Source organism: Neoarius graeffei, chromosome 2 (assembly GCF_027579695.1).
Source record: "Neoarius graeffei isolate fNeoGra1 chromosome 2, fNeoGra1.pri, whole genome shotgun sequence".
NCBI lineage: Eukaryota > Metazoa > Chordata > Actinopteri > Siluriformes > Ariidae > Neoarius > Neoarius graeffei.
Genome location: NC_083570.1, coordinates 27,806,951 through 27,823,192, shown reverse-complemented (window position 1 = coordinate 27,823,192; position 16,242 = coordinate 27,806,951). Strand labels below are relative to the sequence as shown.

Genomic DNA, 16,242 nt, shown 5'->3' with positions numbered 1-16,242 from the left:
TAAATCATACATGGCATATATATTTATTTATAAATCCTTATAAGGATTTATCCATATATTTATAAGGATTTACTACTAAGACAGTGGTAAATTCTTATAAGTTCTTTACTGTTCTTTTTCGTATGGGTATAATTCACATTTCTTCTGTGTGATGGTCCATCCTAGATGCCTCTGAACCCAAAGAAGTCAACAGCACAGTTGATATAATCTCATCTCATCTCATTATCCCTAGCCGCTTTATCCTGTTCTACAGGGTCACAGGCAAGCTGGAGCCTATCCCAGCTGACTATGGGCGAAAGGCAGGGTACACCCTGGACAAGTCGCCAGGTCATCACAGGGCTGACACATAGACACAGACAACCATTCACACTTACATTCACACCTATGGTCAATTTAGAGTCACCAGTTAACCTAACCTGCATGTCTTTGGACTGTGGGGGAAACCGGAGCACCCGGAGAAAACCCACGCGGACATGGGGAGAACATGCAAACTCCGCACAGAAAGGCCCTCACTGGCCACGGGGCTCAAACCCGGACCTTCTTGCTGTGAGGCTCTGGACACTTACAGTTTTGTTACAGTAGTTTAGTACTGTAATTGGCATGATAACTTTCAGACTGTAATTTTCATCAAGTCTTTCACTCAAAGTCTCCATCAATGAACAGTTAATCACTTTAACAAAATAGACTTCATGCTAAAACTAATGAATTTCCTGGTTACATAATTGTACTTTGTGACTATATAGGACACAGTTATAAAAGCGAGTGATTTATAATCATTCTATCTGTTATCACCCAAATGAGGATGGGTTCCCTTTTGAGTCTGGTTCCTCTCAAGGTCTTCCTCGTATCATTTGAAGGAGTTTTTCCTTGCCACCGTTGCCACAGGCTAACGTACACAGGGATAAAATGAGTTCATATGTTTAAAGTCTTTATTTTTCTGCAAAGCTGCTTTGCGACAATGTCTATTGTTAAAAGTGCTCTGCAAACAAACTGAGTTGACTTGAAATTCAAAAACGTCCCAATATACACCATATGGATAAAATTATGTGGGCACCTGTCCTTCACATCGATAAGTGAGCCTTTCCCAAACTGTTGCACAAAGATGGAAGCACGTAATTGCATCGAATGTCTTTGTATAAACCTGTTCCAGTGCACAAAGTCCATGAAGACGTGTTTTTTTTTTTTTTCAAGTTTGGCGTGGAAGAACTCGAGTGTCCTGCACAGAGCCCTGACCTCAATCCCCCTCAACATCTTTGGGATGAACTGGAACACTGACTGCACCCCAGACCTCCATCAACACCTGAGCACAGATCCCCACAGCCACGCTCCAAAAACTAGTAGAAAGCCTTCTCAGAAGAGTGGAGGCAAAGGGAGGAGACTAAATCTGGAATAGGATGTTCAACAAACACACAATTGTTGTGGTCACCTGAATTCACCCTATAGTTTAGATTATGTATGATCAGTCTCGAGTATTGTGTGTAGGTTACAATCATCCCAAATCACTGCCATATCGCATTTAAACCTTCTGAAGAAAACAATGGCTTTGTTTCACCCTTGGAAAGACCTGTTAGCTGACTGTAAAGAAGCAAACAGCGCCATCTCGTGTTACCTCACTGAACACCAGCCATATTTAACCATGTTAGATAAAAGAACCCCTTTTGATTGTAGCACCTAACGCAATGTTTAAAGCGGCTAGAGATAATGAGATGAGATGAGACATTATTTATATCAGTTGTGTACCGGTGTATTGTGTTTTAATGCATCCTGCAGAACGTGTTGGCTGGTGGAACTAATGCGCAACGTCTTCAGATTCCCGCCGGACTTTTATAAAAGTCGGACCGTGTCGCTTAAAAAACATTCCCCAATTTTGTTATGTTGTCGCTTTCCTTATAACAGTCCAAGCTGTATGGTTAGGGAGTCGGTTATTATAATTATCCAAACAAAGCTCTAAACTACGGTCTGTACGAATATAACCATGATCGGGCTGTGTTTTTGGAGAAGCACAATGCGGGCCAGGACACCGATCGTGTTTTCCAGAGGACAGGGCACCTACACACAGGGTCAGAGTCCTGAGCCGCGTATTCGTGAATACTTCTACTATCTTGATCATCAAGGGCAGGTATTCAGCCTGTATGGTATTCAGCATGTCTCTTCCCTTGGACAGAATATGGTCAAATAAATACTTGCGACTTTAAAATGTTCTTGTATTCTATCACTAGCTTTTCCTGGATGATACCAAGGTGAAGAACTTCGTCACTTGTTTTAAAGGTATGTGTGCCAAAGCCCTAACGGCTCCATTCAGATCACTTTGCAATACTTATGTGAATACACTCATGGGCTACTTTATTAGGAACACCCATCCACCTGCTGTTTTATGCAGTTATCTAATCAGCCAATCTAAATCGCATTTAGTCCCATTCTCGGTTTGATTTTGACAATAAATATAGGTCTGGGGAAAAGGATTATTATTATAACACCTGGAAAAGGTCGTTGCTTGAATTGTTGTCAGTTCCACGTTGCTGGCGCAAAGGCTCATGGGACTGTTAATGTTTAAGCTTAGAGAGCATTAGGGGCTAAATACCAGTGAGTCACCATGACCAAGACTCTAGTAATTAATGACCTCTAGCCAGTATTCATGATAGACATGCATCATGTAATAAAATAAAACGGCTTCTTCTAGATTTGACGAGAAGAGATCTCCTTCTGGGCGGCACGGTGGTGTAGTGGTTAGCGCTGTCGCCTCACAGCAAGAAGGTCCTGGGTTCGAGCCCCGGGGCCGGCGAGGGCCTTTCTGTGTGGAGTTTGCATGTTCTCCCCGTCAGGGGCGCAGATAGGATTTTTGAACTGGGGGGGACTGAGCTGCATTTTGTATATACACACACACATATATATATATATATATATATATATAATCAGCTGGATAGTACAGTGGTAATGCTCACTGACTACGACGCAGGAGATCGGGGTTCGAATCCCGGTCGGGGCAAAACATCATCCAGTAAGGGTCCTTAGGCAAAACCCCTCATGATATATCAGCCTACCTCAGGAATGAGTGAAAACATAACTGATAGAGTCATACCGGCTCAGACGTCGCCCGGGTCAACAAGGTCTGCGTCAGTTGCTAGGGAACCAGGGCAAACTGATGAGAAATGGGCTACTGGAACAAGACATCGATGGACGAGGACAGAAAATACGGATTTGCTGGAATGCTACTATACAAGCAATCCCAGAGAGAGGGGATACATGCAGAGAATACTTCGGATACTTCGAAACCCACAATCAAGGCTAACAGAGAAACAGCTATTAGCCCAGTGTTCCAACATCCATAATCGAAATCTGCTATCACAACTAGAGATTAATGAAATACAACAACGATGCTACGGCAAGGGGGAGCCAGGAAGACAGGTCAGCGGGGAGATGTCATCATGCAGAGCTGCTGACCTGAGAAGGAAGATCGTGACCCAACTGGAAACCTGGAGCCCCCGACGAATACCGAAGCTGAGTTGCCAAGTACCTTCAGAAGATCTACTAGTAGATGTGAATGCTGCTCTGAAGACAATCTCCACAAGAACCATCACTGAGACCAACAAGCTGATACACAGTACAGCAACAGTAATCATGGAGATGCTTGGACACAAGGTGGGCTCGGGACATAACAAACAGTATCCACCATGGAAGAGACGATTAGAGGCCAAGATAAAGGCAGCAAGGAGAGAAGTTAGCCAGCTAGCTGAACTACAGAAAGGGAACATGGTGAATAAAGGGGCGCCCAGGAAGTACAACTCACTCTCCATACCAGAGGCACTCGAAACTGCCAAACAGCGACTAACAGCTCTGGCCACCCGGTTGAGGAGATACACCAAGGAAGGAGAGGCCAGGAGAATAAACAAGCTGTTCTCCACTGAACCAGCCAAGGTGTACTCTCAATGGCAGGGGAACAACAACCGGTCAGACCCACCAAGAGCTGAGGTGGAAAAATACTGGAAAGACATATGGGAAAGAAAGGCATCACACAACACCGATGCCCAATGGTTAGTGGACCTAAGAGCTGACCACAGCAACCTCCCAGAACAAGAACCAGTAACCATCTCAATGGCAGACGTCCAAGAAAGAGTGTCAAAGATGAAGAGCTGGACAGCACCAGGCCCCGATATGATCCATACGTACTGGCTGAAGAAGCTAACTGCACTCCATGAACGCCTAGCAGCACAGATGAACCAGCTGCTGAGGGATGGAACCCACCCAGAATGGCTAACCCAAGGCAGGACAGTCCTAATCATGAAGGACCCCCAGAAGGGACCCATCCCATCCAACTACCGGCCAATTACCTGTCTCTGCACAACATGGAAGGCCCTGTCAGGCATCATTGCGGCAAAAATGAGTAAGCATGTGGCTCAATACATGAGCGAGGCACAGAAAGGAATTGGCAGTAACACCAGAGGAGCCAAGCACCAGCTACTGGCCGATAGAACAGTCGCCCGAGACTGTAAGAAGAGACAGACCAACCTGTGCACTGCCTGGATTGACTACAAGAAAGCCTACGACTCAATGCCACACACATGGATACTGGAATGTCTGGAACTGTATAAGATCAACAGGAACCTAAGGACCTTCATACAGAACTCAATGGAAATGTGGAAGACAACCCTAGAGGCCAACTCAAAACCCATTGCCCAAGTCAACATCAAGTGCGGCATATACCAAGGAGATGCGCTATCACCACTGCTGTTCTGCATAGGCCTGAACCCCCTCAGTCAGATCATCACGAAGAGTGGCTACGGGTACCGATTCCGTAGTGGGGCAACAATCAGCCACCTGCTCTACATGGATGACATCAAGCTGTATGCCAGGAATGAGCGAGAAATAGACTCGCTGATCCACACCACCCGGATCTACAGCGATGACATAGGGATGTCATTCGGATTGGACAAGTGTGGCCGGATGGTCTCAAAGAGAGGCAAGATGATCCGGACTGAAGGGATTGACCTACCAGAGGGCAACATAGGTGATATCCAAGACAGCTACAAGTACCTTGGCATCCCACAGGCTAATGGAAACCATGAAGAGGCCACAAGGAAGTCAACCACAGCCAAATACCTCCAGAGAGTAAGGCAGGTCCTGAAAAGTCAGCTGAATGGTAAAAACAAGGTCCGAGCCATCAACATGTACGCACTACCAGTCATCAGATACCCCGCTGGTATCATAAACTGGCCAAAGGAGGAGATAGAAGCCACAGATATCAAGACTAGAAAGCTCCTCACCATGCATGGAGGGTTCCACCCCAAGTCCAGCACCCTGAGACTATACACCAAGCGGAAAGAGGGAGGCCGAGGGCTAATGAGCGTCAAGACCACGGTCCAGGATGAAACATCGAAAATCCGAGAATACATCAGAAAGATGGCCCCAAAGGATGAACTGCTAAGTGAATGTCTCAGGCAGCAGAACCCTGATGAGAGTGCAGAGGAGGAGGAGGAACAGACAACCTGGAGAGACAAACCCCTACATGGCATGTACCACCGTCAGATAGAGGAAGTGGCTGATATCAAGAAATCCTACCAGTGGCTGGATAATGCAGGACTGACAGACAGCACAGAGGCACTAATCATGGCAGCACAAGAACAGGCCATAAGCACAAGAGCCATAGAGGCCAGGATCTACCAGAGTAGCTCAGACCCAAGATGCAGACTGTGCAAAGAAGCCCCTGAAACAGTCCAGCACATAGTAGCAGGGTGTAAGATGCTAGCTGGATCAGCGTACATGGAGAGGCACAACCAAGTGGCTGGGATAGTATACAGGAACATCTGCAACCAGTATGGAATAGAAATACCCAAGTCCCAATGGGCCATACCACAGAAGGTGGCTGAGAACAACAGGGCCAAGATTCTGTGGGACTTCAGCTTCCAGACTGACAAACAGATCCTGGCTAACCAACCGGACATAGTGGTGGTGGACAAAGAGCAGAAGAGGGTGGTGGTGATAGATGTGGCGATCCCAGCTGACGCCAACATCAGGAAGAAGGAACATGAGAAACTTGAGAAGTATCAAGGGTTGAAAGAGCAGCTGGAACGGATGTGGAAGGTCAAGGGTTGCGTGGTCCCCGTGGTAGTGGGGGCACTTGGGGCAGTAACCCCCAAACTGGGAGGGTGGCTCCAGCAAATCCCAGGAACGACATCTGAAGCCTCAGTCCAGAAGAGCGCAGTCCTAGGAACATCGAAGATACTGCGCAGAACCCTCAAACTCCCAGGCCTCTGGTAGAGGACCCGAGCTTGAGGATGACATGGATACCACCCCCCCGCCGGGGGTGAGAAGGAGATTTTTTATATACACACATAATATATATATGTGTGTGTGTATATATACAAACAAAACCGTTCAAAAAGTTTGGGGTCACTTTGAAATGTCCTTATTTTTGAAAGAAAAGCACTGTTCTTTTAAATGAAGATCACTTTAAACTAATCAGAAATCCACTCTATACATTGCTAATGTGGTAAATGACTATTCTAGCTGCAAATGTCTGGTTTTTGGTGCAATATCTCCATAGGTGTATAGAGGCCCATTTCCAGCAACTCTCACTCCAGTGTTCTAATGGTACAATGTGTTTGCTCATTGCCTCAGAAGGCTAATGGATGATTAGAAAACCCTTGTACAATCATGTTAGCACAGCTGAAAACAGTTGAGCTCTTTAGAGAAGCTATAAAACTGACCTTCCTTTGAGCAGATTGAGTTTCTGGAGCATCACATTTGTGGGGTTGATTAAATGCTCAAAATGGCCAGAAAAATGTCTTGACTATATTTTCTATTCATTTTACAACTTATGGTGGTAAATAAAAGTGTGACTTTTCATGGAAAACACAAAATTGTCTGGGTGACCCCAAACTTTTGAACGGTAGTGTGTATACATGTTATTTCACCTCCCTCACTGCCATCACCAGGAACTACCTGCAGGCCAGGGCAATGATAACATTTTAACATAGTCTATGGAAATCCAAAGTTTACACATTATCATCACGCACAGAAATTGCAAAACTAGTTTTAAAACCGCTAAGTTCCAACTGTTAACCATAGCGAGAGGCTGGGCTACGTGTGTGTGTGTGTGTAAAGTGTAAACCAGTGCATCCTGACTTTCTAACTATGCCTGTGTGTTGCGTGAGCGGCAGTCAGTCAACAACTCTTCACAAAGTTTCCTTATGAAACAATATGCTCGCTGAAATTATGGCAGGGAACGCCAGATTAAACATTAAAACTGCCTTCTGAGCACTGTATCTACAGGCTACCACCGAAAGAAGGAGGCTACCAGAAAGGCATCTCTACTCCGTACGATTTTACTTTCACTACGACATTACTTTGAACAGACTATCAAAAAATCGCAAGGTGATATGATAAAGTAAGACACAGTTTACTTACAGTCGTTTTTTTTTTTTTTTGAAAAAAACGATGCAATCACTGCTGTGCACCTCAATAAACCGAATGGTAATTAGTCTTTTGATTTTTCCGTGAAGTTTGCCTTATGCAAAGAAAGACAGCATAGACGTTTTTTCCTCCCTATAAGTGGGGGGGACCGAACGAGGTGAATTTAAATCTGGGTGGGACGAATCCCCCCCGTCCCCCCCTCTATCTGCGCCCGTGCTCCCCGTGTCCGCGTGGGTTTCCTCCGGGTGCTCCGGTTTCCCCCACAGTCCAAAGACATGCAGGTTAGGTTAACTGGTGACTCTAAATTGACCGTAGGTGTGATTGTGAGTGTGAATGGTTGTCTGTGTCTATGTGTCAGCCCTGTGATGACCTGGCGACTTGTCCAGGGTGTACCCCGCCTTTCGCCCGTAGTCAGCTGGGATAGGCTCCAGCTTGCCTGCGACCCTGTAGAAGGATAAAGCGGCTAGAGATAAAGAGATGAGATCTCCTTCTCAAGAATCCTTCATCCATGCACGCTCACCACATTGGTTCATTACTTATCAACACAGTTGCTAGGATACATCACATCACAGTCGCTTCCTTTTACAGTTTGAGTTGACTGAACATTCTTCATAATCCATAACCAACTTTAAGTTGGTGTTCCTTGACTTTCGCTTTTTTTTTTTTTTGTGCCTTAGCCCCAAAAAGGTTCATGTAAAGGATGTTTAGCAAATTACATTTTAAATTACTTTTTTTTGCTAAAAAGTTAATTTCTGCTATGTATGGAGACTTTTTTAGGACGTTCTGTATTAATTACATCAGCAGTCAAACATTTGCTTGCACCTACTCATCTTTGTTTCCTTAATTTTACTTTGTCTGCCACATTTTATAATCCTAAAGACATCAAAATGTTATTGTTGAGATTCTTGTTTTAGTAACTGCCCTTTGCTTTGATTACATCATCCTTTTGACATTTTTTTTTTTCAGCCAGCTTCATGAGGGAGCCATTTGAGATCCTTGTCCAACAGTTGCTTTTTTTTTTAAAGATTTACTGTCTTGCTCAAATAACTTGGATCTCTCTTGATTGGGTTCAAGTGGGCTGAATGGAAAGGCCATTTTAAACCACTTAACTGTTTATATCCTGTATTTTTGGAAACACATTCTTTGCCTTAAAGTGCCATTCCACCATTGGATGTATTCTTTGGCATAAAATACAATATATTTTATGACAACATGATTAGACAGAGAAATCTTTTAACTTCAAAATGATATATCAAACATAATTTTTTGACAACGACAAGTATATTAATTTTGCAACCAAAGTCACCTACCCTTTTAATTTCCGCGCGGTAGTGAAACGTGATGTCATCGGCAGGTTCCCCTTCTTGTGTACCACGTCACGTGTGAAGTGGCACAGATTATCAGCAATGGCGGATAGAACGCGATTTCCACTTGTCGATTGCTGTGCCGATATTCACCATCGACCGTCTCCTTTGGGCATCACTTGCTATTTTTCTTCGCTTCTTTTCCAAAGCTGACAATTGCGTTCTATCCGCCATTGCTGATAATCTGTGCCACGTTACACGTGACGTGGTACACAAGAAGGGGAACCTGCCGATGACATCACGTTTCACTATCGCGCGGAAATTAAAAGGGTAGGTGACTTTGGTCGCAAAATTAATATACTTGTCGTTGTCAAAAAATTGTTTGATATATCATTTTGAAGCTAAAAGATTTCTCTGTCTAGTCATGTTGTCATATTGTATTTTATGCCAAAAAAATACATCCAATGGTGGAATGGCACTTTAAGCCAAAACCTTTAGAGCAAATGATCTTCAAGCTCAAACAGTATCCAAACCTTGACTGGTACAGATGGGTACCTTTTTAAGTTTGTGAAGTTACAGTTTTCTACTTCTGAGGTTGTCCTTGAAACGATGATTAAAATCTTATCTATATTTAGGTGGGTGGTTCTTTGGTAACGGAATTGCATTCACAGCAAAATGTGGTAACTTTTTTTTTTTTTTAAGTTGCCGTACTCAAAATAATGGATAAGAATAAAAATTTCACACTGTACGGGGTATTTTTTGACCCTGAAAAAGCATAGAAAAATTGGCTATGTTTAACTCTGAACACAAAATCTTTTATGAGGAAAGAAAAGTCAGTAATGGAATTACATCAGAAAAACTAGAAAAGCATTTGGAGAGCACAGACCTCCGCCAAGAATCCTTTAAAAAAAAAAAATCTGGGATCCAGAAGGTGATCCGGATCACAGCCAAAATTTAATGGATTGTTACTTGTGCCCAGTCACACCTCTAGAAAAAATTTCAGAGCAATCCGTTCATTACTTTTTCCGTAATGTTGCTAACAGACAAACAAACAAACCAACGCTACCGAAAACATAACCTCCTTGGCAGAGGTAAAAAAGAACTTTCATTTCTTAAAATTCAAACCAAGATTTCTCTTGAAGCGACATTGCTATAATTGGGGTGATGATTTTTAAGTCTGGTTTTCATTACAGTGTGCCTTGGATTCCATACTTCAGCAATAACACTGAGGTGACAAGTTAATCTTAATAATTTCATAATTTTGGCCTCTCTTCTGCCCAGATAGAGTATGTTGGGTAGACACCAGGAAGTAGGGTTGGAAATTGTCATTGAAGGTACACACTCAATACCTGTGTTTGGTATACCATTTGAAATATCTAATTTTCCTCTCCTCTGTTACTCCTTCCAGATCAGCAGTTTCTGGTTTTCTTTTTCAAGCGTTTGAAAGTCAATCGTAGTGGTCGCTACGAGCAGCAATTCCCCTTCCTTTCGTTGTGTGGACGTGAGAGGAACTTCCTACGTTGTGATGATCAGCCAGTTGTATTTACTCATTTGTTGTCTGAGACAGGACACAAGGCACATCTGTCGTACTGTGGAGGAGGGACTAAACTGACTTTTCCTTTCCAACCTCATTCCTTGTTCATGCATCCAGAAAGTGGCAGAGTGTACCATCCTGCTCCTGAGCTGGTAGGTGGTGTTGGATTGGTACGTTCCGCATTAGCCATAGAGTTCAGCCCTCACTTTCACTACTCTTCAGGTCAAGACAGTTCCGCTCAACCTACTCATTTCTTATGGTCTGGGCAGCATTATACCCTGACTAATGAGCTTATAAGGAATTTCACAGTGAAATAGAAAGCATTATTTAGACCTTTTTTTTTTTTTGACAAATCCAATACTTATGAAATGCAGTTAAGTAATCACTGTATACTATACAATGTAGTTATAAGACAGATCACTGTATTTTATAGAATGGTTACTGTAAATAAACTTTAGGTGTGTGTTGTGACTATGTATGTATAGGCAGAGTTGATCTTTAAAAGGTTTTGATCATTGTATTAAAAAAAACTTTATATAAAGTGTAAGAAACTTTATTTCTAAGGCTTTATTTGCAACAAATATTACAGGATAAAGTATTTTGTATAGATGAGCTAAATTGCATTAGTTGAAGAAATCCCATGAAGGTGTTTTACACGTAATCTACTTGATTCAGACATTTAATTAAAATATATAACTGTAGGCCTATACAAAAGCACACTGTATATTACTTAATTATACAGTGGTGCTTGAAAGTTTGTGAACCCTTTAGAATTTTCTACATTTCTGCATAAATATGACCTAAAACATCAGATTTTCACACAAGTCCTAAAAGTAGATAAAGAGAACCCAGTTAAACAAATGAGACAAATATTATACTTGGTCATTTATTTATTGAGGAAAATGATCCAATATTACATATCTGTGAGCGGCAAAAGTATATGAACCTTTGCTTTCAGTATCTGGTGTGACCCCCTTGTGCAGCAATAACTGCAACTAAACGTTTCCAGTAACTGTTGATCAGTCCTGCACACCGGCTTGGAGGAATTTTAGCCCATTCCTCCGTATAGAACAGCTTCAACTCTGGGATGTTGGTGGGTTTCCTCACATAAACTGCTCGCTTCAGGTCCTTCCACAACATTTTGATTGGTCCAGGTCAGGACTTTGACTTGGCCATTCCAAAACATTAACTTTATTCTTCTTTAACCATTCTTTGGTAGAACGGCTTGGGTCTTGCTGCTCTTTATCTACTTTTAGGACTTGTGTGAAAATCTGATGATGTTTTAGGTCATATTTATGCAGAAATATAGAAAATTCTAAAGGGTTCACAAACTTTCAAGTACTACTATATAACCTGAATTCCAGAACATAAATAAAAACAGAATGCAGTGACTTGCAAATCATGGAAACCGTATATTTCATTCAAAATAATACAAAGACAATATATCAAATATTGAAGCTGAGATATTAAATTGTTTTTGAAAAAAAAATACATGCTCATTTGGAATTTTAGTGCAAGCAACAGGTTTCAAAAAGTTGGGACAGGAGAATGTTTACTGCTGTGTTGCATCACCTCTATACTCTGTAAACGTTTGGGAACTGAGGAAACCAATTGAACATTGTTCATCGCTAGTGGAGTTTGTGATCGTTGAGTGCTGGCCTTTTTAACTGCCAGGGGATTTATAGCCATTTTGTTGGTGGTTGTATACTGTGCATACAACCCCAAATCAGAAAAAGTTAGGATGGTATATTGAAATTAAGAAAGGTATTTAACTAAAGCAACTTGAGTAACTGCAGAAAATGATTGAAGGGATCAAAGAGGGGAGGAGTTTATTATTATTATTATTAATAATAATAATAATAATAATAATAATGCACTGTTAATTAGCTGATCATGGATCAAGGATGTTTACAACCCCAGATGAGAGAAAAGTTGGGACGGTATGTTGAAACTAAAACTGAAAACGATGATTTGTTAATAATCTTTCACCTGTATTGCACTCAAAACAATACAACAGTACATTATGTGATGTTTTACCTTTTTTTTTTAATTCTTGCAACACACTTCAAAAAAAAGTTGGGATAGTAAAATATTTATTACTTTTATAATGTTGCCATTCCTTCTTACAACACATAAAATATGTTTAGGGACTGAAAACACCAAGTGATGAAGCATTTAAAGTGTTATTTTCTCTCATTTTGCCTGCAAACAGGTCTTAAACACCTTAACAACAACAAAAACCCTTAACAAAAACAAAACCTTAACAAAAACCCCTTAGCACACGGGCGCAGATAGAGGGGGGGATGGGGGGGATTCGTCCCACCCAGATTTAAATTCACCTCGTTTGGTCCCCCCCACTTATAGGGAGGAAAAAACGTCTATGCTATCTTTCTTTGCATAAGGCATTACCTCACGGAAAAATCAAAAGACTAATTACCATTCGGTTTATTGAGGTGCACAGCAGTACAGACATAGTTGCAACTGCACAGACTGCACAGGTTGCGAGCTCGAGCTTGGTTGCTATGGTTACCCACAAGTTTGACAGGCATATCGGGGACAGCTCCTCCTAGTTCAGGACCCCAACACGGCATGATGAAGGGTGCCAAAAGGCAGAAAACGATTGCATCGTTTTTCCAAAAAAAACCCAAAAGCGACCGTAAGTAAACTGTGCCTTACTTTATCATATCACCTTGCAATTTTTTGATAGTCTGTTCAAAGTAATGTCGTAGTGAAAGTAAAATCGTACGGAGTAGAGATGCCTTTCTGGTAGCCTCCTTCTTTCGGTGGCAGCCTGTAGATACAGTGCTCAGAAGGCAGTTTTAATGTTTAATCTGGCGTTCCCTGCCATAATTTCAGCGAGCATATTGTTTCATAAGGAAACTTTGCGAAGAGTTGTTGACTGACTGCCGCTCACGCAACACACAGGCATAGTTAGAAAGTCAGGATGCACTGGTTTACACTTTACACACACACACGTAGCCCAGCCTCTCGCTATGTTTAACAGTTGGAACTTAGCGTTTTTAAAACTAGTTTTGCAATTTCTGTGCGTGATGATAATGTGTAAACTTTGGATTTCCATAGGCTATGTTAAAATGTTATCATTGCCCTGGCCTGCAGGTAGTTCCTGGTGATGGCAGTGAGGGAGGTGAAATAACATGTATACACACTACCGTTCAAAAGTTTGGGGTCACCCAGACAATTTTGTGTTTTCCATGAAAAGTCACACTTTTATTTACCACCATAAGTTGTAAAATGAATAGAAAATATAGTCAATACATTTTTCTGGCCATTTTGAGCATTTAATCGACCCCACAAATGTGATGCTCCAGAAACTCAATCTGCTCAAAGGAAGGTCAGTTTTATAGCTTCTCTAAAGAGCTAAACTGTTTTCAGCTGTGCTAACATGATTGTACAAGGGTTTTCTAATCATCCATTAGCCTTCTGAGGCAATGAGCAAACACATTGTACCATTAGAACACTGGAGTGATAGTTGCTGGAAATGGGCCTCTATACACCTATGGAGATATTGCACCAAAAACCAGACATTTGCAGCTAGAATAGTCATTTACCACATTAGCAATGTATAGAGTGGATTTCTCATTAGTTTAAAGTGATCTTCAGTGAAAAGAACAGTGCTTTTCTTTCAAAAATAAGGACATTTCAAAGTGACCCAAAACTTTTGAATGGTAGTGTGTGTGTGTATGTATGTATGTATGTATGTGTGTGTGTATATATATATATATATATATATATATATATATATATATATATATATATATATATATATATATACACACACACACACACACACACACACAAAATGGAATCATTTGCTGACAGCTCAGTCCCCCCCAGTTCAAAAATCCTATTTGCGCCCCTGCCTTAGCAACAGTATGGGGTCGTCATTGTCATATTTTTCGTTTCAGAATTCACCACACGTTCTGTATTGGGGACATGTGCCCTCTTCTTCCACAGCCATGCCTTTGTGATGTGGGCAGAATGTGGTTTTGCATTGTCTCGTTGAAATCCCTGGAAAAGATGTTCTGGAAAAAGCAGCACATGTTGCTCCAAAATCCCAATGTACTTTTCTGCATTAATACTGCCATCACAGTAAGTTACCTTTGCCAAGGGCACTGACACAACCCTATACCATGACAGACCCTGGCACTGAAATTCTTCCCTATTCCTTGCAACGTAGAACGTGAAATATCCAAATCCCTTTGTATTTTTCTTTGAGGAACAGTGTGTTTAAACATCTCAGTAATTTTATCATGAATGTGTTGACAGGCTGGAGATACTCCACCCATCTTTGCTCCTCAAAGACTAGGAAATAATACACTGGACCTTGCTTACATGAACCACAAAAGAGCATACAAGGCTGTCCCCCTCCCCCACCTTGGCCTTTCTGACCACATAGAATAGAATATATCTTTGTCATTACACGTTCACACTGTACAACGAAATTGGATGCAATGCTACCAGTGCAAAAAGCTGCTTATAAAAATATGTATTAATAACTCAAACTCTGAAGACATAACACTCTGCTGTTTTTTAAATTTCACAGTCCCTTTAAAACAAGCAGTATTTAGTGCAGTTTTGGCTCTTGGGTAAAAGAGCCTGTTTGTCTGCATCTTAATTGACCTGAACTGTTTGCCTGATGGCAGCAGTTCAAACAGAGAATGGCTGGGGTGGGATGGATCTTTTAATATACCCCTAGGCTCTGTTGAGGCAGTGGAAGCTGTAAAGCTCTTCCAGGAAGGAGAGAGGGCAGCCGATGATGATCTGGGTGGTGGTGGTGATGACCCTTTGGAGCGCCTTCCTCTCTGCTGCTGTACAGCTGGCAAACCACACACTGATGCAGTATGTAGGGATGCTCTGTATGGAGTAACAGTAGAAGGACACCAGCAGTTTTTGAGTGAAGTGGTTCTTACTGAGAATCCTCACAAAAAGTAGCTATATACATAGAATAAGAAATAGAAGAATCCAAAATATGCAGTATAGAGCAGCATAAGGAGAGCAGGAGACCCGACACTCATAATGTGCTTTTTCTACCAAGGTATCACTGAGGGCATTATTACCAGCTGCATCATGTGGTTTGTGGGCTGCGCTACATCTAATTGCAAAACCCTGCGGTGAATAGTGAATGAGGCTGGGAGGACCATTGGTGCCCTACTCCCCTCCTTCCTGGACATTTACTACAACTGCCTAGCCTGCAAAGCAATCAGCATTCTGAGTGACCTTTCCCATCCCTTATATAGCTTCTTTAGTCATCTGTCATCTTTCTGTCATCTGTCATTTCTGTCATCTGGGAGAAAATAAGAGCCTTCGAACCTGCTCCCGACTCCACCAGATTGGGAAACGGCTTGATCCATCAAGCTGTCAGAATACTGAACTCACTCCTTTCTGCCCCGCAAACATTTCGACCGTAACTGGACTTTTTACACAGACGTATTCACACACATGCCTATAATCAGCATCAACCTCTTTGTACAAAATACTACTTTTAGAAAAGCTGCTGCTCACTCATCCTGGATGAAGTACTTATTTGCACATTACTCTTTGCACTATATCATTACAGTTATTGATGTTTCTTGTTATTGTCCTCCCAACACCGAGTCAAACTGTCCCCAGTTTAACTTGTATTTAATTCATAGTATTTTTTTAAACCCTTGTGTTGTGGTTTTGTTGTAGTACTTGTATATTCCTACACACCAAGGTCAGAGGGAAACAGCATTTAGACGGGGCTCAACATTAACAGTAGTCCAACTGTCCAGGACAACCAAATGTTTGGTCTAGACAAGTCAAATCTCCATCTGCCTGTCCGACATGACAAGTTGAACTATTGCAAAGTCTCCCAGAACTTCCAGGGTTTCCCATATATTGGTAGCAGCTCCCTGATGCCTGCAAATTAGATATAATCAGTGGTGATAAAGTTTTATTTTTGTTTGTATTTTTGAAGAATTAAGAGCTAGTTTTAGTTGTTTATTTTATTTA

The 16,242-nt window shown here is 41.8% G+C and overlaps 1 protein-coding gene across 1 annotated transcript; it reads left to right on the top strand.

Annotated features, from left to right (window-relative positions):
• The first annotated feature begins 1,822 nt into the window (after positions 1 to 1,822).
• On the top strand, positions 1,823 to 10,734 carry c2h8orf82 (chromosome 2 C8orf82 homolog). The gene is made up of 3 exons (XM_060907363.1): positions 1,823 to 2,119; positions 2,220 to 2,268; positions 10,123 to 10,734. Exons 1-3 carry the CDS (start codon positions 1,976 to 1,978, stop codon positions 10,563 to 10,565), a joined length of 636 nt encoding a protein of 211 aa, XP_060763346.1. The 5' UTR covers positions 1,823 to 1,975; the 3' UTR covers positions 10,566 to 10,734.
• Positions 10,735 to 16,242: the final 5,508 nt, after the last annotated feature.

What these genes read in the sequence shown, in the direction of transcription:
- c2h8orf82 (XM_060907363.1), top strand. Translation starts at nt 1,976, where the DNA reads ATGATCGGGCTGTGTTTTTGGAGAAGCACAATGCGGGCCAGGACACCG. An exon ending in ATCTTGATCATCAAGGGCAG is followed by an intron (nt 2,120 to 2,219) that starts GTATTCAGCCTG and finishes TTCTATCACTAG; the next exon opens with CTTTTCCTGGATGATACCAA. An exon ending in CTTCGTCACTTGTTTTAAAG is followed by an intron (nt 2,269 to 10,122) that starts GTATGTGTGCCA and finishes TACTCCTTCCAG; the next exon opens with ATCAGCAGTTTCTGGTTTTC.